This window comes from Sprattus sprattus, assembly GCF_963457725.1.
Source record: "Sprattus sprattus genome assembly, chromosome: 8".
NCBI classification, from domain to species: Eukaryota; Metazoa; Chordata; class Actinopteri; order Clupeiformes; family Clupeidae; genus Sprattus; species Sprattus sprattus.
This window is the reverse complement of record NC_137927.1, coordinates 13,533,311-13,560,990: the sequence shown is the minus strand read 5'-3', so window position 1 is coordinate 13,560,990 and position 27,680 is coordinate 13,533,311. Positions and strand designations below refer to the sequence as shown.

At 44.8% G+C, this 27,680-nt stretch overlaps 1 protein-coding gene across 2 annotated transcripts in view; it reads right to left on the bottom strand.

Moving 5' to 3' along the window:
• kiaa1549lb (KIAA1549-like b) overlaps positions 1 to 27,680 on the bottom strand; it is a 55,503-nt gene that overhangs the window by 13,367 nt on the left and 14,456 nt on the right. For both annotated transcript variants that reach the window (XM_080843330.1, XM_080843331.1), the window contains exons 2-12: positions 16,549 to 22,467; positions 16,271 to 16,386; positions 13,970 to 14,189; positions 13,394 to 13,527; positions 11,898 to 12,066; positions 9,029 to 9,088; positions 7,261 to 7,412; positions 6,508 to 6,679; positions 5,036 to 5,199; positions 4,673 to 4,708; positions 1,628 to 1,812 (exon numbers count right to left, since the gene is read on the bottom strand). In XM_080843330.1, the coding sequence (XP_080699456.1) occupies positions 1,628 to 1,812; positions 4,673 to 4,708; positions 5,036 to 5,199; positions 6,508 to 6,679; positions 7,261 to 7,412; positions 9,029 to 9,088; positions 11,898 to 12,066; positions 13,394 to 13,527; positions 13,970 to 14,189; positions 16,271 to 16,386; positions 16,549 to 22,467 (7,327 nt within the window). The remainder of the gene's footprint in view (positions 1 to 1,627; positions 1,813 to 4,672; positions 4,709 to 5,035; positions 5,200 to 6,507; positions 6,680 to 7,260; positions 7,413 to 9,028; positions 9,089 to 11,897; positions 12,067 to 13,393; positions 13,528 to 13,969; positions 14,190 to 16,270; positions 16,387 to 16,548; positions 22,468 to 27,680) is intronic.

Here is a 27,680-nt window from a genome sequence, read left to right as displayed (position 1 = left end):
TTCTCATGGCTCTTCAAACTGCATAGGAAAACAATACAACTTCTTCCTCAGAAATAAAATGGTTCATGAACTGTAGTACACAATGTCCAAAACTGAAATGTGTACGCTGTGATCTGCATAGAGGAGATATGAAAGTCTCCCTTAAATCAGGTCAGTGTAAATAGAGGGAGACAGTGATAGCTCTGGCTCTCACTAGATCTTCAGGCTCCACAGATTTTTATAGCCAATCTCCACTTTACACATGCTCTGATGACATAGAGATCCAGCAGTTTATGGGCGAGTCTCTGTGTGAAGGAATAGATAGGAGGATAGGGCTGAATATGCATTTTCATTAACGTTTTCCTTTATGTGCTCTGGCCACAGGCAATTAACATTTGCCAGTGTGTGTGTGTGTACGTGTGTGTGTGTGTGGGTGTGTGTGGAGGAGAGAGGGAGAGGAAGAGAGACAGAGAGAGAGAGAAAGAGAGAGAGAGAGAGAGTGTACGCATGTGTGTACGCATGTGTTTGCATTTTAACCTTTGCATTTTAGAACAAAAAAGCAGCTGCCATATTAGAACCCTCTTTCATCTGGTGAGAGACACATGAAAGGGAACAGGATTCTTCAAGGGAGCAAGGTGACAGAATCCTTACATTCACAGGCGAGAGATAAGCTGAATCATTGTTGGCAGTTACTAGAGCAGACCTCACCTTCTAGCATAGAAGCTAGCATCAGCATATAATCAAACCCAGAGATTAATTCAGCAATTGATTCTGAATTCTGCTAAACATGTGGCGAATTCTCCTTCTCTTTCGCCCATGCTCTCTCATTCTCTCTTTCTCATTTCTTCTCTCTCACACACTCTCTCTTTCTTTCTCTTGCTCGGAATGAATCACAACATTTGCTTGCACTATAATCAAACCCAGAGATTAATTCAGCAATTGATTCTGAATTCTGCTAAACATGTGGCGAATGGTCTATGCTACCATTCCCTGAGCCAATGGCACATGGAATGAACAGGGAAGAACTAACATTAAGAGCCTCACAACAACTTTTCCATACAGCATGGAGCAGAGGTATCTACAGCTGCCTTTTACCTGTGCTCTCTTAAACTGCCTCTTAAAGTCACCGCAGGCTGATTTAGCCCACAATAAATGTCCCTCACAAGGCATCCTGTTGGGAGTTGAGGTTATATGGAATACCAATGGCAGAAAAGTCAGTGGGTTCTTTAATGTGGAGCGAAATCTGGTTGAAACTTGGTTTCAACCACCGGAGCGCATTTACATTAGGTCATCTTGGTCGTTAAATGAGAACAAGTGGTGTCCTGGGTCGCTGATAAAGTATAATGAATTTCAGTGCTGTGTTTTGGATAAGGGAAAGTTCAGGGTCGTTCGCAGCGTTGGGTCCATCATGCTGACAGAACGTCACTGATAATAGTCCCGGATGGATATGGCCATGATCTCAACAGACTGCCATCAACCTTCAGGGACCTTCAGGAAGAGAGTGATCTACCTGCTGTATTCAAATTTCTCAATCGGATTCTGATTCTCCTTACAATTAGTGAATTAGCTGCTTTAAATATTGAGAGATTTAAAAAAAAAAAAAAAAAAAAAACCACAAGACTTTCTTTCTTACTTTGCACTGTCATACCTTTTCCTAATTTCACTGGACAAAGTCTTCTTGGTGCTGGTACCGTCTGGGTATATGACTTTCTCCAGTGACAGGGGCGTATCTCTGATGGGCAGGACCTTGGTCTCCTGGGAAACAGGCAAGGTCTCTTCATCGCCACCCTGCTGTCCAAGGTGTTGTTTGGCATAGTCGAATCCCTGGACTGGCTGTGAAGGTAAGGATGATGCCATAAAGGTTAAGGTAAGTTATCTTAACTTAAGCACAAATTACAACACAAACTAACATGAAATGTTTAATTATTTAAATTAATTTTCATCTATCGATCTATATATCTATCTTTATTGTCTCTCTATTGTTCTGATGATACATTTAACCAAAGGGCAATTAGAAAAATTAGTGTCAAAGCGATGTTCATTAACACAGGCAGTGTTAACAGTGCACTCTCAGAATACATCATTATTCCCCCAAATTGTGAGAAGGTGGCACCCAACTTTCTTGCAGTGGGCTTTTCTGGTCTCTCTCATTGTCCCTGATACACAACTTAGACAACAAAAGTGTTGGTCTGCTGGAGTGGGTTGCTCTGACAACTTCATGGATTCAGTTTAATCTTCTTCATTCAAACATTTTAAAGCACTTCACTAAACCTTCACAACACAAATCTCCACAATTAATTTTATTTTGTTGACAATACCCCAATGTTCTCATTCAAATTATATTGTGCTGATTATATTATATTATCAAGTTACCCAAAAATGGGTACCCAATCTCTCTCTCTCTCTCTCTCTCTCTCTCTCTCTGTCTCTCTCTCCAACAGGGATTCCAATCAGTTAACACAGAAGTGCACAGCAACAACAACAGGAACAATGGTAATTTCAGAGAAAAGGGGGACCAGCAGGAGTTTTAAACCAACACAAAGCACACAAACACAAACGTACACACAGACTTACACACACACATATGCACATACAGAGAGAGAAAAACAAGCACACAGAGAAAAACAAGCACACAGAAACACAAGTACACAGAAACAGCTTAAACGATTCAATGCACCTTCAGCTGTCAGTCACACTCAACTGCTTTTCTACAGCCATGTTGTGGAGAAATCAATGTACATAAACACTATACATAAATGAAAACACACACACACCCATACACACAGAGAAACACATCCACACACAGACACACACACTCTTCAGAAGCGCAGTAGATTGCTGAACAGAGACAGGAATCCAGGTTTTTTGATGATCGCCATCTGTGCAGATCAAGTGTATGGAGCATACATCACGCCTGTTTGTAAAAGCAGCTCCAGGAGAGGCACAGACATGTGAAATTGGAAAAAAACAGCCTCCAGCTCAAGGCAGCCTCATATGCTACCTTCTGCACACTATTCCACGTCATCCACCTCAGAAAAGAAAATTCACTTCAACATGAAAATTGCTTCCCGAATCTCTGGGCGGCTCCTCTTGACCACAGGGCATGCACCTTGGCTGGTCTTAAAAATACATCCACCCCTCCCCTGGTCACTCAGAGATGGCGGCAGGCTGGGCCTGGGCACGGGGATGAATGCGCTGGCAGGAGCAGAGGGCTGCTTCAGGGAACATTAAATTAACCTTCAGCTTTATGGCTATTACAGAAAGTTATGACCCCCTCGGTGATCGCTCCTTCAGTGATGGCCGAGCCGGAGATGGGAGCTTTTGCTGCTTTAAAACAAACAGCTGTGTTTTCTTACACCACTGACTGGATCACAGTGTGCGTTATTTTTTTCATTTACACCTGGCCACTATTAAAACCAAGACAGGGGAAGGTGTGAAATGCAGAGAAGAGAGAACGATCGGTGGTCATACGAACACACACGTGCCAAATAAGCTTTTTGTTCTGTGGTGAATGTGAAGCATCTCAAAGCATTTATCTCTGTGATGGCATGGAGTGCTATGCCGTGACTCACAGAAAACACAGTCAGAGAAAAAGACTCATCGCCCATGGAAACAGGGAATCGCTTTGGTTGCCATAACGAGATCTGGCCCCGCTGATGTGGCAGTGTCTCTCGAATAACCTCAGCTTCCTTGCAAACATCAGTTCAATAAAATATGCCACTCTCAATACATGTCCAATTCCCATGTTGCAAGCCAGATGTACTAAAGGCTTTTGGCATGAATAAAATGCTGCATGTAAGCAGGGAATGATTTGTCTTTGTTCATCAGCTGGATGAAATCCCAATATGATTTACGATCAATGCAAACACATTCATTCACATAAGACTGTGTGGAGTCATGCCAGTGCATGCGTATTAGGTTTTACTTTCAGATGTATTCACTAAGGAAAGTGCTTTCCATGTTTCTGAGCAAAGAGGACGTCAAATCTTATCATCCGTTAGGACTGCGGGAAAATTGTAGGCAAAATCGCAGTCCACGACAAACTAGGTCAGAACAGAGAACTGGGGACAAATTCTAAGGAGCAATGGGGAGACTAATCCATCATATCAAAAAAATATTCAGTGATTCTGGGTGCTCTGTGTTCTATAGCCAGCAACAGACATACATTTAGTTGACGTAAAACTATATCACAACTGAATGTGTGGTGTTAAAGCAGTTTGAAATATAATCTCTGCCCATACACTGCTGAAGCAATAGTAGTCCAGCTAGCCTACTTTTGCTGAAATCTTCAGAGATTATCTGACCTTGTTCTTGAGGTATACACATCACTCCTGTTTCCACCCACGTTTAGACACATGGTATATGTGAGTTTGTGTTTCTGTGTGTGTGAGAGAGTTTATAGATGTACTGAGGTAAAAGTAAACCATCCAGTAGTTTTATAACACATACCCATTTTTATAGCTTGGTATGATATATATATATATGTATATAAAATATAATATGTAATGCCCACCATCTGAGACTGCCTGACCCAACAGTACATATAACAGAAAGACAACACATATAAGAAAGAATGAGCAGTGATTCAAATTCAATGATGTTCTTCCCATTGTCCAAGGGGGACAATCCATGCATACCACACAAGCGACCAGTGAGTCGGCCTGTAGGGAAATGTAAATAATTGAATAGCTACCTGAATATAATAACCAGCATCCCTCCGGTAAGCGCTCTACAGCAGATGAGAGAAACATTAAGAGCATTAAGCACATTAACGTCGTAAGATGCAAAAGCAAAAACAGTGAGAGGATCTCTGGAGGATGACACTAGAGCCAAAGATGCAGCAGAAGAGAGATGGTGCACAGGAGACAGGACGTGTAGACTTAGGAATGAGGGGGAAAAGGGGCAGGTGTGCACGATGGCGGACCGGACCTGTGAGAGGCCCACGCCACAGCCAGGGCACTGGGGCCACAGATGGAAGCAGAGGGTGAGGATGGTACCTCTATGAGGTCAATCAGAGTTGGAGGTGGGGTCGGGGAAGGTTGGGTCACTGTTGTACCTTGGCACGGGGGTTCAGGTTGCCTATGGAGTCGGTCTTGAAGTCGCTCTTGTTTTTGCGGCAGAGCACGGCAGTGATGATGATGATGATGATGGTCACCACGCCAATGGGGGCCAACACTGCGGCGATGATCCACAGGTTGTTGGGTGGGTTCTTCACCACAGCTGCAAGATTAGGGGCAATACATTTTCTTTTTTAAAGGGAACCCTCACGATTTATATTCATATTCAGAGTCCTGATAGAGAATAACTTTCTTACCTCTCAAACTCATTGCAGACTTCATCTAAGCTGTCTTTTACAACTGTACGATTTACCTTCCAGATTAACTCAGTTTCTTCTTTAGGATCGAACAATACAAAAAAACAAATATAAACCAGTCTGCAGAGATATTTCCTCAATTCGTAGGCAATTAAAGAATTCTCCCAATTACAATAACCTTATGGTATCCTCACCAGAGGGAGCTGAGAATGATTTTAAAGTAAGGTATTATTATTACCTGCTTCAATTTAAAAACAGCAATATTATCATGAGTGGTCTCTTGTGGTGATATATTTGCTTTCATTAGCTGCGCCCTTATGTTCACTACTGTGCGAGTGTGTGTGTGTGTGTGAGTGAGAGAGAGAGAGCATGTGTGTGTGTGTATCTTTGTATGTGAGAGAAAGACGGATAAAGTGTGCAAGTACACTCATGGGTGCATGATTAGTAGAACATGCTCAGCATGCTCAAATGGAACATCACTGTGCTGCTCCATCAGTGTGTACTGCCTGGAGCTAATGTGTGTGTGTGTGTGTGTGTGTGTGTGTGTGTGTGTGTGTGTGTGTGTGTGTGTGTGTGTGTGTATGTGTGTGTGTGTGTGTTTTGTGTGTGTGTGTGTGAGCGTATGTGTGCATCTGTGTGTGCTTGTGTCTGTGTGTGTGTGAGTGTGGTGTGTGTGTGTGTGTGTGTACGTGTCTGTGCGTGTCTGTGCGTATGTGATCTGATAGTCTCACAGTCTCAGGCTGCCTCATCAGTCATGAGCGCTACAGTTGTGCCCCCTACCCAACCCCCCACCCCTCTTCACAGGCATACACACACACACTCACAAACTCACTTCCTGTGTCTCTTTCTCTGTCTGTCTCTCTCAATCTTTCTTTCTTTCTTTCTTACATTCTTTCTCTCTCCCTCTCTCTCCCTGCTCATGTAGAGATGGAGGGAACATGCACACTCATATGCTCTCATCTCAGCCTGGTTAATAGCCTTACATATAGCTTACACCACCCTGCTACCACCACCCCATGCAGGGCTACATGGAGGGGAACAGCCCCCCTACTGCCCTATTCCTCCACTCCCCTGACATCGCCCAGAAATCCCCTCCCTCCTTTTTAAAATAGACTTAAAAAATAAACGAGTCTGCCTCATATCTACAAAGGAGAATCTGCTGGCATTTAACGTTCAATTTCACAGGCACCAGATGCCAGGGAAAGGGCACGTACGTTCGGCCTGCAGCTGGACAAAATAGCCCAGGGTGAGCGCCATGGTCTGGGAGTCCAACGTGTTCAGCACCTTGGCGGCCGAGGTGCCAGCCAACGGGGCGCCGTTCAACTGGACGTAGAAGGTCAGCTCTGCCGGGTTCTTTGACCCCGTGACACGCCTCATGCTAACCATCTTAAGGAACAGAAAAAGAGAGTTAAGTAGATTTGCTAGTTTCAGCTAGCTGCCCCCCTGCTGGTCACATGCTGATATTAATGTCGGCAAAACGTGATTTCCCAAAAAGCATTTGTCTTGTCAAAAGCAAACAATTTCAACCATTTACATGTATTTATGTCATACTATACTGTCAGGAGTCAGGAGGGAGATATCTTTTATTTTCAGAACGTAAATGACTGAAAATGACCGGTTCAAATGTCCATGCACTGTTTATTCTGTCCAGTATCCAAGTCCAGTGTTAGAAGGCTTCCCCCTGAGGGCATCACACACACACACACATTCATGCACACACACACACGCACGCACGCACACACACACACACACACGCATGCGCACACACACACACACGCACACACACACACACACACACACACACACACACACACACACACACACACACACACACACACACACACACACACACACAACACACACACCCGCACCCGCACACGCACACGCACACGCACACGCACACACACACACACACACACACACACACTCACACTCACACTCACACTCACACTCACACAATGACCTACCTGCACAGTGTAGCTGCCCACCGTGGTGGCTCTCCGGAAGCGTCCGCCCTGATGATGCGCCACCGCAAAGAGCTCAGCCAGCCGCTGCTCCATCAGACTGGCAAAGCTCTGGTACTGCCCCTCCAGAGATGAGTTATCCACATCCTGAATGACTGCACACACATGAGCTCTCATCCATCACATCTGTCATTTCCTCCACTCCATCCACAGTACTAATACTAATGACTATTTGGCACAGCGATAAGAGGGGCATGAATATTAGAGTATGCAAACTAACAAACGTACCACCCTTCCTCTTTAAAGTCTATATGAATCATAGAGCAGTGAACAAAAAAATTCACATATGCATGCTCTCCATAAGCTTTGATAGATTTTAGTTTGGCACTGTATTATTTAGGCAACAAACTAGAATGAATAAATGTCTCTGCCCCAAGGCAGCCACACACAATAAATATTCCAGGATTCAGAGATGGTAAATGAAAGTGATACTTTAATTTTCTACACACAAAAAAAAACAAGTGAGACTGTTTTGCCAGAGAGGTCCTGCGAGGTTGGTATGCCGGAGACAGATAAATGAGGCTGGGTCGCTTTAAACTGCCTGTCCAGGACAGAGTGTATGTCTGGTGAGTCATCCCAGCTGGACCGGGCAAACGAATGCCAATTGAAACGGCTCCGCAAGGTACCACAGTTCAGCTGCATGGCTGGCAATACATGGCTGGATAGGCTAGGTTTTTTTATAGAAAGACCCATTGAGGACCTTTTGAAACTTGAGATGATAAGTTCTGGAATGACAGCATTTTTTTTTACGAATGGCTGTGTGCTCTTTTGCTTAACATAAGGTAGCCTTTTGTGCAGTGTGAGATCATGTTTTATTTCATAATGGACACAAATGGAGCGATTCATCCACTATGGCACAGAAGAAGCATCAAAAACTGCTCCAATATAGGCATAGTTGCGTTTGATCTTCATTAGTACAGAGACACAAGGACCTAGATCAAGTGTAGTGGAGGGGAGAAAATAGAGAGAGGGGGGGAGTGCTTGGACAGATAGCGAGGACGTGATGAAAGCACACAGCCAGGTTATTTATCTCTTACACTGAGGCTGAAGTTAATTCCATCATGCTTGGACTGACCTTGGTGCTACTTTGGCTCTCTCCCTGCCAGGCATATGAAGTGTGTGGTGTGTGTGTGTGTGTGTGTGTGTGTGTGTGTGTGTGTGTGTGTGTGTGTGTGTGTGTGTGTGTGTGTGTGTGTGTGTGTGTGTGTGTGTGTGTGTGACTGGGTATATGTGTACGTGCATGGTTGTATCTGGGTTAATTAATAAGTGTTTGTACTTGTCTGTGAGGATGTGTTCATATCTGTGTGTGTGTGTGTGTGTGTGTGTGTGTGTGTGTGTGTGTGTGTGTGTGTGTGTGTGTGTGTGTGTGTGTGTGTCTGTATGTGTGTGTGTGTATGTGTGTGTGTGTGTGTTATCTAGGAGAGCTGAAATATGATCATGTCAACAGGCCCCTCTGCCTTCAGAGAGCTAGTTTGGTCCCACTGGGCCAGGTGTTTTACAGTCCCTGGGACCAGGAGGAAATCAATAGCACCCATGACACATTTGCCTGTCTCCAGCAGAGCTGCCAGGATTGACTACCTGTCACATGCAATATTTTGTGTTGAACACGTACCATCGCATTGGAGAGTAATGTCCTAAATACAGACATAAACATTTATTCTCCATGGTCAATCAACAAGTGCATTCCAACAGAGTGAACTGTGTTAGTTACCTGTGATTACCCAGTAGTCTTTGGTAGCTGCAGATGTGTTGAGGTTGTGGTACTCCAATGCTGCGTTGAATGAACAAAAAAGATGAGAGGGACAGTCAGACAGAGAGCGAGAGAGAAAGGGTGAGTGGGAGGTAGGGACAGGGAGAAACAGAGAGAGAGAGAGAGAAACAGAGAGAGAGAGAGAGAGAGTTGTGGATTGCGAGGGGGAAAGTGAGATCATCATTGGATACAGGGATTTGATGTTAATGCGGTGAGTTCAAAGCCAGGAGTGACAAACACACGTCGGTGTAAGCTTCTACATCTAATAGCTTTTCATAATGAAAGTCTCTGCTCAATTACATGTCTCCACTCTGATTAGTAGAGCAGGCAGGCTGCATGTCTGGGAGCCACACTCTATCAGTGGAGTATAAAATGAAAAGAGCAGCGCAGTCTGTTTCATTCCAGTTCGCCTCCACACACCCCCATTGAGGGATTGAGCCACAGAGGGGGTTTTGGGGCGTCTTACAGTTTCTTTGCATCTGCTTACACACATGTTCTGAAACTAGGTCTAATTTTTTCAAAACTCTACACACATTTCACAAAATGACAAACACAAATCTCCATAAATCCCCTTCAAAATGAAATACTGCATTCAAAACTGAGTAATCTCTTTTCAAAATCTAGCTTTTATGTCAAATGGGGAATACAACCATTCATATGGTTAGATTTCTATGGTAAGATCACTCCTCTCCATGTTAGGCTAAAGCCTTTTGCAGTAACAGTGTTACTGTGCACTTACTGTGCATAGAGAAATCTGATAAAAAACAGTTACAATATTCAGTTCAGTATTTTTAGGACTTTTTACAGTTTCCCAAAACACTGTGTTGCACACACAGAGTGCGCCTTTTAATTTTCAGTGCTTAAATATACTAAATACAAAACAGTTTGCCTGAGAAGAGTTCATTACAACAAACTGAAATATATCTCAGTGGTCAATACACAAATGCTAGACCATTTCAAGTGCAGAGGGTTGTAACAGTACTGTAACAAAGACTTGAACAGTACAGTGCATTACGGTTACAGTCTTTAGACATGTTGCTATGTCTAATTAGGGCCAGCTTTAACAAATGATGGGCCTGATGTATCTTTTTGTAACACTGATATTGTCAAATGAAGGCTACGACAAGGCTACGATAAGACTACCTCTTGAAATGGATATCCCTCCATAGTACCATAAGGTTTTGAAAACAGCATTTCAAAAGGATTTCTCACTTTTTCAGTGATGCATGAGAGGTCATTTGATGGTTAGGAAGAAAAATAGGTGCGTTATTTTATTTTTGAGGATATGCCAACCCCCTGCATTGGAAGAACCCAAGGAGTCCTATCTTTGTCTCATTATTCATTATTTACAACCATAATTGGCTTTGATATGCCGTTTGAGTCTATGCCAGCCTACAGCGCGCAAGGAGCCTCCTCCTGTGTCTCCCAGGAGTGCTGTGACGTTATGGGTGGCACCAAACACAACGCAAAGAAGAGAACGCTGCCCTCCCCATCTCATTCCCCAGGGGCTATGTTCTCAAAGTCGTATTAATTCATAACAAATTAGGAGAGTTGAAAGAAACACTTACTTGCATATAATTAGAGTGATTTGTATTTGGGGTAAGCAAACAACGAGTAGAACATCTGAAGCTCTGAATATCTGAGTGCTAGCTAGTTTATCAAGGATTATTGTTTGTGAAACTCTGGGTTGAAACGGAGGTAAGAGGGAATGACCCAGGTGAGATTTCTATGATTTTCCTTTCCAAATCAACATTCCCTTTTGACGACCTAGTTACGGAATTCCATCTGACAGGATGACGATTCATTCTTTCTAGGTATGCCAGACCTCTGCCCTGGTTTTGGCCACGCTTCGGACTCCTCTCTCTCTCTCTTCGCGCTTCTCTCTCTCTCCGCACTCCTCTCTCTCTCCTCACTCAGCCCAAGGCACTACCCCTATGGCTCCCCTGTCAAATTCAATTTCATGTTTGTATTGCACAGTCCAAATCAAAAGCCTGCGCTGGAACAGCCTTATTATGGATGTGGAGTTAAGGGAGTCCTCCTAGGGAGAGGAGACTTTATAATCAGACTTCAAAGTCAGTGATTGGATCATTAAAATCACTCATCTCATGAACAAACCCACCACAGTGGTTCCACTCTCAGCTGGATGTCTTAAAACGTCCATTCAGTCATTTGCTTTTTCTGATCCGACTCAAACGAACATCATTACATTCAATTCCTCTGACAGTTAGACATCGCTGCCATGCTTGACTTGACTGACTTCTATAAATAATATCCCAATCGTGTGTCACTACTCGAACACTCCCTCCCTCTTTAATTAATTCATTCTCACAGAACTTGTTAAAACCATATCTATTCCCCCTCTGCCTTGAATGGCAGCTCAAAGCCCAACATAATGCAGCAGATGCTGTCTGTCTAATCCACTTGCTCAACAGAAGTGTGCTTCGTATCTGTAACACTCCAACAGATGAGACCAGCGAAGAGAGCGTGAGCCCTGTCTTTGTCCAAACTGACCCAACCTGGAATAGATAACTAAGCCTAAACCTGAACATGACATTTGAATCTGACACAAAACCAACTTCAGACAGTTTGACAGATGATGTTCAATCCAAACCGAACCCAAAACAAACCAATAAAGAGGCTTCTGTCAGTGAGCTTAAGCTCTGGGGGGGAGAAGCAGGGGTGGAATGTTCTAGAAAGTAAAAGCTATCGTGGAGCTGTGTTTCAGCCTCTAATTAGTACATCAAACCTGGCACTGCCTATGAGGCAGGAAGGAAACTTATGTGGGAACTTTACAGAGAAATGAGGACGTCCAAAAGACAATGACGCTTACGCTCTGCAGTGATGAGGGGAGGGTAGAAGAGGAAGTATCCCACCAACTCAGCTGTTAGCTGGCTCAGGAGGCTGCTGGCCATAGTGCCATTCAGAGCCATACTGCCATTCCACACCACGTATATCAGAGAGACGGCAGGGGAACCGGCAGACTGGGACGCACTCAGGATCTAAATCAGGAAAATAAAAGGAGACAAGACGAGAGAGACACACATAGAAATAGACATATGAAGAGAAAAGAGAAAGAGACAAAGTAAGAAAAGAAAAGAGAGAAGAATTTTTTGAATGTTTCAAAGCACCAGAGAGCCAGCACTGATAAGCTCACATACTCTACTGAACTTTGAATTCAGTCTGCATGGGATGACATTAAACAAAGCAGTAGTATAGATTGAAATTTGCTTACCTTATTAAAACATAAGCACTAAGTCCCAGAACACAATTTAATTTTATCTGAGGTTGTGATGCAAATTTTATTTACAAAAGCGATGAGTGTTGCACCCAAGGGGGCATAATGAGCTGCCAATTATACGTGGCTTCTATTGTTTGCCTCGGCAGTGACATGACTACAAAGCAGAATGAGAATGGATGAAGATGCAACAACTGTACAACTGTCTGCAGCAGGTTACTGACTGAATCACTTTGAAGAGCCACAGTATAAACAGACATCAGATGTCAATCAGTGGCAGCTGAGACATCAATTTGTAACTCATGAGGTCATGATGTTTTTGAAAGGTAAGGGCCTTTGCAAACCTGGCAAATCACTGCATCTTTTGCATGAGAGTAAAATGTCTTGCAGGACATGCCCCGCATAATTCAAGTGGAGACCCTTAAAAGTGTAATGAAAGACTGGAGAGGGCGGGAGATGTGTGGGAGAGGGTAGGGTGCTGAGCCAGCAAGAGACATGGTGGAAGAGGTAAGCAGGCATTATATAAAGGATGGTAATGGAAAAAACAGCGTTCAGCAGCTCAATGCTAAAAACCATGAACATAATGGCTATATAAATATGGCACTTCATACAACTGTATTGTTAACTGTAGGGTTGTACACTATACGTAATAGAATTGAGTTTTGAATGCAGAGTTTAATTTTGCAGGAGATATGAGGTGTCTGCGTTTTGTGTGTTCAGTTATGTGACCAAGGCCAAGACCAAGTTTCAGCAGCATGATATGGTTTTTAGAGTGTGGTAATGACATACACTGTATATTGATAATTTGTTTATTTGCTCTCTGTTAGAGGTGTTTCTGTTCTTTTGATGTGTATACAGATGCTTAGTTGAGTGTGTTGCTTCTGTTTTTTGCTATTTGATTTTTTATTTAATTATTCATTTTTTTTGTGATCTAATTGTTTTGTTTCTGTTTTCTATCTGTTTTGATATTTTATTTTATTGTGATTTAATTGTACAGCACTTTGGTCAGCGTGAGATGTCTTTAAATGAGCTTCATAAATAAATTTGACTTGACTTGACTTGTAAATCGACTGAGATAGAGGGCACAGTACCTGCACAGACAGGGCGCTATGGGAGTGAAGCACTTTGGCTTCAGCCTCCTCAAACGCCTTTTCCAGGCGCTGCTCCATCATCTGAGAGAACCTGCAGGACTGCAGGTCATCTTCTGCATTCACAAACCGGAGGACTGTCCAAACAGGAACCAAACATGTTATGGGTTTAGATGTTTGTTTGAGCATTAAGGTTTAAAAAGGGTGCTCTTTAACAGAAGCAGGCTAAAGACAATGAGAAAAGAAAATTACCTGATTACCTAGGCCTGAACTGTAGTATGTCAAATGAATAGAAAACCATATGAAACTACTCTACATAGAAACACATAAAAAGGGCTAAAATTAGGATTAGGAAAACAGATTAATCAGCTCTTTGTCTGAAAATTATGTGGCCAAAAGCTCCCCACACACACACACACACACACACACACACACACACACACACACACACACACACACACACACACACACACACACACACACACACACACACACGCGCACGCGCAAGCACACACACACACACACAAACACACGCACACACACACGAACACACAAACACACACACATATAGCTCCTGACCTGTCCTGAGCAGCAGTGAGATGGCTGGACTGGGTTTCCAGGGCATGGCTGGGATAGGCACCGCCTGCACTAAGGGCACAAACTGCCGGATGTCCCCCATCAGACGCTCCACACCATACACACTCAGTGCCTCCACAACGGCAGACGGGGTGTAGACCATGTCCCCACGTAGCACCAAGTACGACACAGTCACATTGGGTACTGTAGAGAGGGTCTCAACCTTTAGCACAGAAGAGACAGTAACTTACAACCGGTTAGCACAGACTTGCAGTTAAATTATACATGACCTTCATTAATGTAATTACATCAATATCAGGGGACCAATCTCGGATTTTGTGATAAATAATAGAAACGTTATTACAGCATATTGAAATTGAATTCCATGAAAAATTACAGGGATTAGACATTTTTATGGTTTTCATATCTTCTGAAAATATATTTGTCAATATCACAAATGACAAAAAGTATTATTCACTCGACTGTTAACAACTTTTCAATTCGAGCTTGTCATTCTGATACAAAGCTTGTGCCACTGAGAAAGTCAATTTCCTTGAGTTGGACAAATAGTTCCAGCAGTCCGGTAGACAGCACTATCAGGACTTTAATCACAGACACATGGCAGGATATCAATGCTGTTATTCTACACTGGAGCGAAAAGCCAGAATGCAGACAGAGAGGGATCGAGAGAGCTATAGAAGACACAGAGAGAAAGGGAGAGAGAGAGAGGGGTGGAGGACAAAAAGGACAGAAAGGTAAAGACTGGGGGAAATATAGCAGATATGTCCGTCTTTCAGGCATGAGAAGAGGGGTGTGTCCAGCCTCTCACTAACAAGCCACTGGCTCAGGGTGTGTGCACAGTACAATCCCATATTGTGTGTGTGGATGTGTATGTGTGCATGTATGTGTGTGGGAAACAGATCGATTCCATTGTGTGGACAGAATGACAATGTTGACGGACAGCCCAGTGGCTGAGTGCACCCAAAGGCCACAGTGTGAGTAGGGGGTATAATTCGGCAGGATTTCCCCCCCACAATCAGGCCTTGTTGTGGTGCGATGTGAACTGGCCCTGTATGACTGTGTCTACTGTGTCTCGGTGGACACAGAGCTCTCCTTTACCCGTGTTATTGAGGGATTGGATTTCATTCAGATGCCAAGACCTGCCACACCTTTAAGCTACTGGGTTTAAAAAAAATACATAAGAAAAGATTGCCTTGAAAAATATATTAATTCCGGGTTTTCAAAATGTGACTTCTCTGATTATATCAGCCCTTAGCAGGTACAATTTTCACCTTTGTATTTAAAAAGGAAAAAATATATAACTCTTCTCGCTCATCTCAAACTCAAGAGAGGTATAGTAATATTTAGATAAACAGAGGCTTATGGGTGAGCAGAGGGAAAGAGTTGCATAGCTAGAGACAGGTGGACAACTAGAGAGGGGGAAAGAGAGAGAGAGAGAGAAAAGACAGAGGGAGATAATATATTGTTGAAAAACAAAGAGGAAGAGTTTAGATTGCCAGGAGGGAAAGGTACAGACAGCCACAGGTTATGTCTCAAAGGCTCAATCAACCTTAAGCTGAAACCTGCCTGACAGACACCCTGGCTGGGAGTATTTCATGAGCCCAAATGGTGTCCCAGTCTAGGAGACTGAATTTGGGGGATTGTGTGATACTTGGCCAGAGAGTGCCCAGACACACTCACTGAGGGGGGAGTGCTGCTACTCCCTCCCCCACACTGCTTTGCCATACAATCCATTTGACAGATCATTACCTTAATTTATTTCAAATTCAATACTGACTAATTCAAAGGCTCAATTTATCATTGCATGTCAATTACAGCACATTAACGCAATCCCTTATGGCTAGGGACCTCTCAACCCTCCACAAAGGAACTAAGGCACAGGAAGATATGAAAAACACAAAGAAAAGAGGATCAGAAAGAAAAAAATTGAAGAGAAGAGAGAGAGAAAGAGAGAGGAAGATAGGGGTGGTTTTGGGGAAAGGACAGTCTAAAATTACAGAGCTTTGGTGTCTTAACTGAGTATTCTAGTTACTGTCACATACGATTTTCTGCCGCAGTGCCGTACACCTCTTCACATTTCAAGAGGCTCCACTCCAAGCAGACATGCTGTATCTACAGTAAGTGGCCTTATCCTGTGATGTGTGAATGTTGTCCCTCAGTGCTTTTTCTCCCTCCCTCTGCCGAGAATACAGGCACCTGACATGACCTACCCCAAGCACAGAGGCATGCCGTGTGTGTGTGTGTGTGTTAATGCATCCATAGAAGAAAGAGCTCCAAGCTGACCTGAACGTGAAGAGCACTGTCGTTCAGGGCCTTCCTCAAAGCCTGGGACAACCCCCTTGGAAGGTTCTGCTTGAGCACGCTGTCCAGACGACTTCTCCTCAAGTGAATGGACAGAACTGGGAGTGGGATAAAGAAATTGGTCATGGTTTAAAGACAACATTTAAATAGTAAGTGATGGAGTTCAGCAGTTTTATCTCTCGGATCATTTTATTCAACAGATGAAAGAGTGATACTCCCTTTAAGCTCTCTTGTCTTTACTCGTCAGTGTTGATTTTTACCTGTTTTCACCCACATTCGATTGGTGATGTTACACTTGAGTGGTGGCGGCCCTGCAGTGGTGGTCGTGGTGATGACTGTGGTGGTCATCCTGGGTGGACTAGTCCTGGGGGGTTGAATGGTTAAGGTGCGGGCCGGTGGCCGCACAGGGAGTGACCTCCTGGGTGGCACGGTGGTTGTGGTGGTAGTGGTGGTCGGTTCTGTTGTAGTGGGCCTTGTTGTTGCTGTGGTGGTGGATTGAGTGGTGGTTGTAGGCAGTGTGGTGGTGGTGGTCGTGGTGGTCGTAGCTGGAGATATGGTGGTGGGGGTCATGGTGGTGAGCTGGAGTAAGGTCTTCTGGGTTGCTGATGCTGTTTGGGAGGACGTGGCAGAAGATGGAGGCGGTGAGTCTGTAATCTTCATCTGGGAGGGGGGTGCAATGGAGTCGTTCCATCTAGAGAAAGCACCAGCCTCACTGGATGTGAGCAAATCATCCACTGCTGGTTCCTCTGCAATAAGAAAATTAGTCTCATTGATTTCCACAAGAGGATAAGTACGGTTTAACGCTTCACCGGACAACTCCCGTGTAGGGAAAAAAGTTAATGATGATGGTAATGATGACAAAGATGAAGGTGGTTGTGATGGTGATGATGATGATAATGTTTGTGGTGGTGGTGATGTGGGAGACAGTGCTGTGGATATGAAAGCAGATTGTGTTGATGCAGAAGAGGATGATGGTAACAGCAGTAGTGATGAAGACATGAGTAGTGTGGGTGGTAATGATGATCTCAGAGGTGGTCCTGATGACAGTGACGCTGGCATAAGAGAGGATGCTGATGATGACAATGATGATAAAGACAATAATGAATGGGATGCAGTTAATGATGATGACAATGGGGGTGGTGTTGGCGATGATGATGAAAAAGATGGTGATTGCATTTGGAGTGACTGGGATAAGAGGGAGAACGGCAATAGCACTGATGGTGATGATGATACTGGTGGTGATGATGACGATGAAGAAGAAGAAGATGATGATGATGATGATGATACTGGTGGTGATGATGACGATAAAGAAGAAGAAGATGATGATGATGATGATACTGGTGGTGATGATGATGATAAAAAAGAAGAAGATGATGATACTGGTGGTGATGATGACGATGAAGAAGAAGAAGATGATGATGATGATGATGATGATGATGAAGAAGAAGATGATGATGATGAAGATGATGATGATGCTGGTGTTAATGTAGATGACAAGAATGGTGACTGACGTGGAGTCTGGTGTGACTGGGATGTTGAGGAGAGTGGCAATAGCACTGATGGTGATGATGATGCTGGTGGTGACAATGATGATGAGGATAATGAAGAAGATGATGATTGTGGTGGTGTCAATATAGATGACAAGGATGGTGACTGACGTGGAGTCTGGTGTGACTGGGATATGATGGGGAGTGGCAATAGCACTGATGCTGATGATGCTGGTGGTGATGATGATGAGGAGGAAGAGGATGATGATAATGATGATGGTGGTGATACTATCAGTGACATTGGAAATGTAGAGGTATAATATGCAGATGACAGTGATGATGGCAATGATGAAGAAGATGATGATTGTGGTGGTGTCAATATAGATGACAAGGATGGTGACTGACGTGGAGTCTGGTGTGACTGGGATGTGGCGAAGAGTGGCAATAGCACTGATGGTGATGATGATGCTGGTGGTGACAATGATGATGATGATGATGATGATGATGATGATGATGATGATGTTGGTGGTGGTGTCAATTGAGATGACAAGGATGGTGACTGACGTGGAGTCTGGTGTGACTGGGATAAGAGGGGGAGTGGCAATAGCACTGATGCTGATGATGCTGGTGGTGATGATGATGAGGAGGAAGAGGATGATGATAATGATGATGGTGGTGATACGATCAGTGACGTTGGAAATGTAGAGTTATAATACGCAGATGACAGTGATGATGGCAATGATGACACTGCCATTACCCCAGAGGGCCTACTGGAACCAGCCTGGGGCTGCTGGCTGCTGATGTGAACTGGGGATGAGGTGACTCGCACTAAGGAAGATAGAGACCACTCTCCTGCAGAAATTAAGCCAGAGTCAGTTTTCTCATCTGTAACAAAGGGCTCTGAAAATGGGGTACTTCTAGAAGATGATTTTGTTGCATTTTGCAATCGAGTTGCAATCATTCCGACATAGGGAGGAAGAGTATCACTAAGTGATGCATCCATTTTTGTATTGGTTTTAGGTTGCAATGGAGTAGCATTGCTGCCATTCTCAGGACTTTGTTCGAACAAGGTAAAGGTGTGGTTTGCTGGTGATTGTGTCGGTCCTGCCTCTGTTGAACTTATTGGTGGCAGATGTGATTCAGGTTTTTTGGCTTGAGTCACTGTAAGCGTGGGCAGCATTGCCTGAGGTTTTTTCTCAGGTTGCACAACAGTGTTGGTATTAGTTATTAATGGCAATTCACTTTCAGACAAAAGAGCAGACATGTGTCTTGTTAGTGACAGAGGTACATTTTGCCCCTCAGTTACCCTTGGTAACATTAATTCACTACCACTATATTCAATATCAGTTTTCAGTGTAAAGGTGTCTTTTGATAAGTCAGGTGAAGCCGTTGAATGCTTAAACATACTTCTGAAATGTAGTGAATTGTTGTTCATAGAGTTGACACTGCTCTCATATGACTTCTGCTGTGATGGGGGCTCAGATGTTGCTGCTTGTTCATCAGTATATGTCTCATGTGAATGAGAAGCTCTGTATGAGGAACTAGCTGAAGCATCAGAATGATAGGTCAAAGCCTGATTTGTGGTTAGCGTGCTGGAATCTCCCTTGAACGTGTATGCCTTTGACCTTACAGCGTCCTCTAGCGTGTTAGAGTCCATTACATTGATTATGTCTCCATATCTCTCTGCATTGCTGGATACCAAAGGGGATACTGATGAGGGAGACCTCTTGCCTCTTTCTGTCCCAGTGTGGGAGCTGTGAAGAGGCAATGTTACATAAGCGGGCCTGGCTAAGCTAGAGCCCCCCTGAGAGGCATTTACCATCATCGCCAGTGTCGTCTCAACAGCAGCGGTACTCCTGACCCGCCTCCATTCATCTACAGACGAGGAGACGTGACTCATAAATGCTTGCAGCGCCTTGCTGGGAGTTGGGGACGAGGGCAAAATGAAAGGGGAGGAATGAGTGGCCTTCTCAGTGGTGTCTGCAGGGAGAGGCCTTGTCACATGCAGTGATGGCAATTTGGATGAGGACCCTGGTGAGGATTCCGTTTCATAATGCGCAGAGACAGTGGTGCTGTCGGGGAGCGAGGATCCCTCAGATCTTCTGGAGAGTGTTGCGAGGGAGATCATTTCAGGATAGCTCCCGTTCGAAGACTGTCTAGACTCTCCCAGGTTATGTGTTGTGTGATTTGAGGACTTCTTGGAGTCCACATCTTCGAGTGCACTGAGCACACCACGATTTGATGATGCGCCCTTTTCTGCAAGATTATGCATTGGTAGTTTGGAAATGGAGCTAGCTAAGCTGGTAGATACGAGGTGAGCCGAGGTCACCACCATGCCTCTGATATCAGCAGTCTTCATGTCAGAGCTATCAGAGTCCAGCTGTGCTGTTAATGGTGTGACATTTACCATCTCTGACAGTGTGACAGCTATGAGTGAAGCATCAGGGGGGTGACTCATGCTGGCCGAGCCCCCAGTGGTGTCAGTTCTCTGGCGGTGGAACACTGTCCCGAGGGAACCATCTGGTGCTGTGGTTCCAGTGGACACATGACTCTGGTTGGCTAATAAGGGTGAGGTAAGCTTCTGAAGCAGTGATGAGGAGGTCTGCTGAGGTCTGCTGCTTCCACCTAGGTGGAAGTGATCTTGAGCGGAAGGTGAGAGGAGTGGCACCGTGGAGTTGGAGGTCAGAGGGGAGGTCACTAAGCCACCAGCTGGGGCTAGAGCCAACCCTGTCTCTGACTCATGAGAGACACTAACATCAGTGTTAATGGGGGCTTCAAGGCTGGTTTGCCCATGTGTACTGGAGGAAAATACCTCCTTAATAGCCCCTCTGTGATCACTATTAAAACTGACGGAACTTGAGCCAGGGTGATCTGTAGTGATCCTTTCACCTGGATGAACCGTTATATAGCCTGAAGACGAGACATTCTCCACAGAAGCTGATAGTGTTGGCAGCTCTCTTCTAGAAACTTCTCTAAACATGTCTGGCTTTATATTGGAAGAAATGGATGGAGATGAAGCCATCATCACAGAAGAATGCCCTGTATTTGTAGAGACAGCTATTGTGTGAAAGGCAGTAACTGGTGTTGTCCCCTTGGGACTGTCAGACAGTGTCACATGTCTAGCCCTTGCACTCTGGAATAAAACCTTTTCAGACACTGAGGGATGTGTCATTTGTCTGTTTATCGTTTGTTGTTTTCCTACACTGGATGATGAATATGTAAATACAGCATCGGCATATGTTTTTAAACGAGTCTGACCGCCAGTTGATTGCTGGACATTTGGCGGTGTGTTTAGGACTGAATTACCAGCTTTAACGGGGCCTGCTGTTGGCTCAGTGCCACTACTACCAACACCCTCACTGATCTTTGCTGAGAAAGTAAAAGAAGCTCTTTCTGTTGCCAATGGCTTAGGCCTCTCTCGGGTCAAACCTGCATTTGAAGACAAAGCTACTGCGAGAGAAGCAGGGACTAGCACTGATGTCTTGTAATTGTTAGATACTGTAATATGTGCAGCTCCGGCAGTGCTAGAACTATGGATCAGACCATCAGCATGCACAGTGAGGGTTTGCTGGACAAGGGGTTCTGAATGAAAGGTTGAATATCCAGTATGTTCAGCTGGACTCGTCAATGTTTTTTTGCCAGCACTGCCAAGTAATTCAGAAGGGTCAACTGAAAGCACAAGTAGGGTTGAAGGAGTATTACGCATTGCAGTAGATATTTCAGGTGGTGCATGTGCCTCATATGCAAGTTCTGTGTTATTCCTTTCCCCTGATGAGTAATTATTGTCTCTTTTTGAAGAGTAAAATGAACTGGTTTTACCTAACACTGTGTACAAGGAAGAAACAGACACCTCATTTGTGAAAGCTCTTTGGGGAGAGGTATTCACAGATGCATGAACCCTTCCTTTGGTTTTCACAACAATGGGTGAGCTGTTTGTAATAGACTGGAGAGAAAGAGATGTCGAGGCTGTAGCTGTGTTCGGTCTCACTGATCTGACATCAGTGCTTCTTGCAGGGGTGAAATGTGAAATGCTCTGGAGAGTGAGCCTCTGAGGAGGAGAAACAAATTGGGGTAAATTATCATGTGCTGGGAATGATGCTGCCTCTGACGGCTGTGATTTCGCTAATGGTGGTAATGATGGTGACAGCTGTAATGACTTTAATGGCCAGAGTGACGAAACGTGCAATTTTGTCACAGGCTCGTTTGCAGTGAAAGAGATGTCTGAGGATGGGGATGGAGTTATGGATTGAGGCACGGGCTCAGACTGAGTCGGGGGCATGCTACTCAGTGGCATGCTGAGGGTGGAGGTCAAACCTGAGCCAAAGGAGTAGTTGCCGATCGGCCCCAGGATTGAGGAGGAGGAGGAGGAGGAAGATGTGAAGGACGGCTCAGCTCGTTCTATCAGGTCGTCGGCGCGCCACTGGGCGGTTCTATTCCCGCTCCTGCTGCGGCTCCCCGGGGGCTTTCTGGGCTGGAGGAGGTTCTGGGGGCGATGGGCCGTGCTGGCCAGCAGGGTCAGGATGGAGGCGAACGCCGGCTGCTCTTTTGTGTTCGTCAAAGGACTAGAGCCATCTGATTGGACAAGCGAATCCTCCTCCAACATCATGAAGCCGGCCAGCAAGTGAGAGGGTGTTGCCAGGGTGACTGGATCCTGAGGTGAGGCCAAAGACCCTGACGTCTCATAATCTGAGTCTGAAAGGAAAAGGAGAAAGGAAGTGTTTTATGCTCATGCTATTTTGGCAGACGGCTAACTATTGCGTTCTTAAAATATCTGTTGAGTGGTTTGGTCAATTTAAGCAGCAGTTTTCGCTCTTTCTGTTCAGCTTCCTTGAACAGGGAAAGGCAATCACAGACGCCCAGAAGCAGTTAAAAAGGCTGGCAGTTTTTTTTTTCTTCTCCTCTCCTCCCATCAATGGAAATGCTGATGCCTTCACCAAATTGCAGGGGGGGGAGATAGAGACTCTGCTGTGTTCTGTAAGGGCATTCAAGGTGTTCTTTGGGGTAGAATTTCACTGAGTCGCTGAGTTACTGAAAATGAAAGTTTCATCTGCTTTCCACACAGTCTGATAAACAGTCTACCCAGATGGAAACAGCTTTATGTCATGATTGCTTTTGTTTCCAGACCCATGAGTCATCACACCTCAACAATGACAATGACAACAATGACTCAATTCCAATATGCTTATCACTAATTTGCGTTGACATGAAACACTTTTCAGTGTGTGGTCCTCACAAGTAAATCCAATGGTGCTGATTTACATAACACAATTTGCTAGATGCTTCTAGATCCTGTCAAATCGCATTTAAAATGGCAATCATCTTGAAATCTCATTCAGGCTTAGACTGGAATCCTCTACTTTTCTGCTTCTATCGAATCCTAATGTCACCTTCATGGAGAAAGAGAGAGAAAGGGAGAGAGGGAGAGAGGGAGAGAGAGAGAGAGAAATAGAGGAAGGGCTGTTCTTCTGTATCACATTTTTTTGTCTAGTGCCTGTGGTTGACTTGCAGAGGTTGCAGCCTGCCACTGGCGGATGGCTGTCAATGGGCTGGCACGCGTCCACACACTGCCACCTCCACCCTCTTACCAGTCCCGGCACGTTTCCCCTGACATCCTCAACACATCCATCTGGGGGATTCTTTTACTCGTTTATAAAAATTTGCAACCTTGTCACATAATCTGCTGGCTTGTGTGTATATGTTTCTCGGTTGCCACAGGGCGCACTCAGCTAACCTCCGTAGCGCTCGCAGTTTATCACTGTAGCTCCAGCCTGACACTCTTATTTACACAGGGCACACTCCCAGCCCAACGCTGGGCAGGCAGAGAAACTGCTGACCAGACGCTTTCTCTGTGTTTGATAGAACTCATAATGTAATAAATGTTACAAAATACAAGATGTACACTAACATGGAGCAATATCAGAGCCGGCATTATTTACAGTGACAAACACAAAGTGTGACAGATGCAATTTTCCTATTAATACAGTGTCTATATTCCCTTCCATGTGATGCACTAGTAAACACAGTCACATGACTAGAATTCACAGAGCTCTGAAACACTTCCATCTCTCGATACAGAGTAATTCTGAGTGCAAACGTAACTTTACACTCCAGCTTTTTTTTACACACCTATAATATAAAAACATATATTACTGGGTGACGTTTTTTTGTGCAACCTCTCCAAGACTACATTAAATTGACTTCCGGTCTCCCTTCCTCCCTTCCTCCCTTCCTCCCTCCCTCCTTCCCTCTCTCTCTCCCTCTCCCTCTCTGTAGTGACGATGACAAAACAGCAAGCTTCATGGCGGCTGAGTGCTTGTCCAGACCTGAGGACACCAGGTCCACCCGCCGATGGCCACCTGGTCTAACAGGGGGGAGCATATGGAACACCCTACCTCAGCCACCCAGCAGGACAGGGAGGGGGAGAGCCAGAGATGAAACAGGGCAGAGGTGAAGGGGGGAGGAAAGGCAGGGACAGAGAGAAAAAAGGCAAGGAGGAAATAAAATAGAATGAAAGAAAGACTGATAAAGAAGTAGGGGAGACATGGAAATAGGTCGAAAGGGTAGGATAGATAATAGCCGATAGAGGAAGGGAGAATGAATACGAGGGTAGAGGGGAGTGGAGGCTTTGCCAATTGTGAAAGGCCCAACCACCTGTCAATAATAATTCTGCTTCATAAAATATGAGCCGTGGAAGTATCTGGGGTCTCTCTCTCCCTCTCCTTCCCTCCCTTCCTCTCTCCCTTTCTCTCTCTATCTCTCTCTCCCCCTCTCCCTCCCTCCCTCCCTCTCTATCTCTCTCTCCTCAACCTAAGCCATTCACTCACTCCCATTGAGCAGGGTGAACTTCCTCTCTGTGCTTCTATTCATAGTTCCCATCTGTCTCCATTTGGACCTGGACATAATGAACACCAGAATGCCGAAGCATGCAGAAGACTGCTTAGCTCTTTAGCTCTAATGCTGGGCAACATCAGGATAATCGCTATTACACTAATGATGTCCACGTTCCCCCATTCTGCTGAGGGCCATTGGCACAACATGTGGGCGAGGGGTCTGGACGGCCTGTGAGCAACAGTTACATTTGATGGTGATCAAAGCCCAAGTAATTGCGGAGAAAAGCACTGTGGCAGTAAACTCACCATTGTGTTGCTTTGAGGGAAGCTTAAAGGACAGTAAATTGAGGAAGTTAAAACTTGAGTGTGCATTCCACACTCCACATTTGCATTCAGCTTTTAAGCACAAGCAAGCAAGGAAGCAAGGACTGAAGGGAGCTCAGTGGCTTTATCCTGCCTTGCACAGAGATGGCCCAATTGCAGAGTTGTAGTGGCGGACTGAAGTGCACATTCCCATTCAAGGGTGTTCTACCCAGAGCTGAGCACCTCTAACCAACGTCCTCATACCCAGCTACCAGAGTCCCGAGTCCCTACTACACTGCACTGTCAAAATAGCACCCCAGCTCAACCACCAGCCTTCTCTCACTCACACACACCTACACACACACACACACACACACACACACACACACACACACACACACACACACACACACACACACACACACACACACACACACACACACACACACACACACACGCACACACACACACACGCACACTCATAGACATACACAAAGAGTTTATCTCTCTATCACACACACACACACACATACACACATATACACACACACACACGCACACACAAACATATACGTACACACTCACTCTCTCTCACACACACATACACAGAAGCACACTCACACTACCTCTTGTTGATTACATAAAGTAAGATAGTGTTTGGCCTCACATAAGAAGGCTTAAAGACCGCTTCATTTTTTAATGAATGTCTAATTGGTGATTGCAGTGTGTTTTCTGGCTCTCTGTAGCTACGGTTGTCGGGGGAAGGGGAGACATGGAGGGGTGGGACAGTATAACAGCTGCCACACTGCACTGAAACCCACTGCTTCACCAGGGAAGCTACTAACACAATGTGAAGAACAGTCCGAGTGGTAAGGTATGACTCAATGCAGCTGCGTTATGGTCACCCAACCTCAAGGCAAGGTCACTGGGACACTGCTGTAACTTCATCCATCTATCTTCAGACTAGGAAAAGAGGGGTTGTGTTTTTTTGTAGATTGGATATACTGTAGATGCAGTACATGTAATAGCTTTTTTTAGACTCCATGGATGAGTGTTGGATTGAAGCAAAACACATCAAGTTAACATCAGCAACTGGGACATAATTAACCGTTAAGCTAATGTAATCTTTAACTAACATCCTTTAGCACATCATAAGATACAGAAGGTAGTGATTAGCTGAGTAAATGGGTATTTTAGACACCCTCTGAGAACCGGGACCAGATCTCTCAATTCTCCCTGAGCATGCAGTAGATAACAAGCATCATCAGAGCGTTGGACCAGACACTAAGACGGTGGCTCTGCCACACCAGAGTTTTATCTCTCTGTCTCCTAATCCCAGTCCGTAGATGCACCCGTCCTGACGCTGTTTGTTCTGCACAACAAAGTCCTCTCGCCTGGCTTAATCTTCAAAGCCTCCGCTTCTGGACTGAACACCCAGTAGGTTCTGACAGAATATGTCTCCAGTCTCGGCTTGCAGTGATAAAATGGCCAGTCTCTGCCAGTATGCATTTTAGAGACTGTGATGTCTGTGGGAGGCTGTCTAAGACTGATGGAATGACTTGGTCCTCTGGGGATATGTGGCTTGAGTTGGCTATTGATTTTTGAAGCCTTGCTATTTTAGCCCCTACTAGTGCAAAGAGGGAGTTTCACAGAACAATGCAGCCACTGGTCACAGAGCTAAAATCAGATCCGTCTGAAATCAGACTCACCTGGGTGTACTCAGTGCCATAGTGCATTGTTTCTGTTGTTCCTAAAATATCCTTTCCTGAGCCGTTACCCTGTGCATTAAAGGTAAACAAAAACTCTGGTTGGTCTTCGGTACATCCTAAAACACCACAAGGACGTAAATTAAACATGATCATGGGGGGTCAACACCCACCCACCCAAACAAAAATAATTAGAAAGTGATGCCTCAGCAAAACCCATTTGACCTCCCATGTGGCTTGTTTAAGAGGAGATAAAGCACTTACATTAGACTCATTAGACTCCACTAATTACCTCCAATTGATTTCCAAAGTTCTTTAAATTCTCACATTAAACGTGCTGGCTTAGCTAACTCAGACTCATTATGCTGTGCTGGTTGAGGTGCTTCTCAAATTCAAGTGGGCATATATTTTTAACATCATAATTAAGCATACATGACAGGGAACAGGCCTCAACTAGACAGGTCCTATGGACCGTGGCCATTTATAACCCAAGGTAACATTCACTTCCTACAGAACCCAGAACCGTAGAGTGAATTCCAATGAGCACTCATAATTCTGCCCTGCAAGAGTGTGGGAGAGGAAAAGTAGGGGAGAGAGACAGATTGAGAGAGAGGAAAAGAGGAGAAAGGAAGAGCTAGAGAAACAAAGAAAGCAGACAGCTGTAGAGGGTGAAAGAGAACACTACCTATTTAGCTGTGCTATGCCAACTTATGAATAGAGTGTGGGTGACGAGCCCTACGGAGAGTAAAGTGAGATCATTTTTGAGGAAAAAAGACAACATAAGCTCTGCCAACATTCGACTCTATCCAGGACAGTGACTCAGGCTGCACTCTGTACTCCATTCGATTGGAGTGAAGTCACTAAAATGTAGGCCAAGTCTGAACTGCACTCGAAGAAAACAAAATGGTTGGAAAAACATCATCCCACATTTCCACATCATTGCTACTGGCCCTTCCGCTGGAGGGAGAGGGAGAGAGGGAAAGAGGAAGAGCGAAAGAATAGGGAGGAGGGAAAAGGGAGATGTGGAGCAGCATCTCCTGGGAGACACAGAAACAGACGGAGGTGT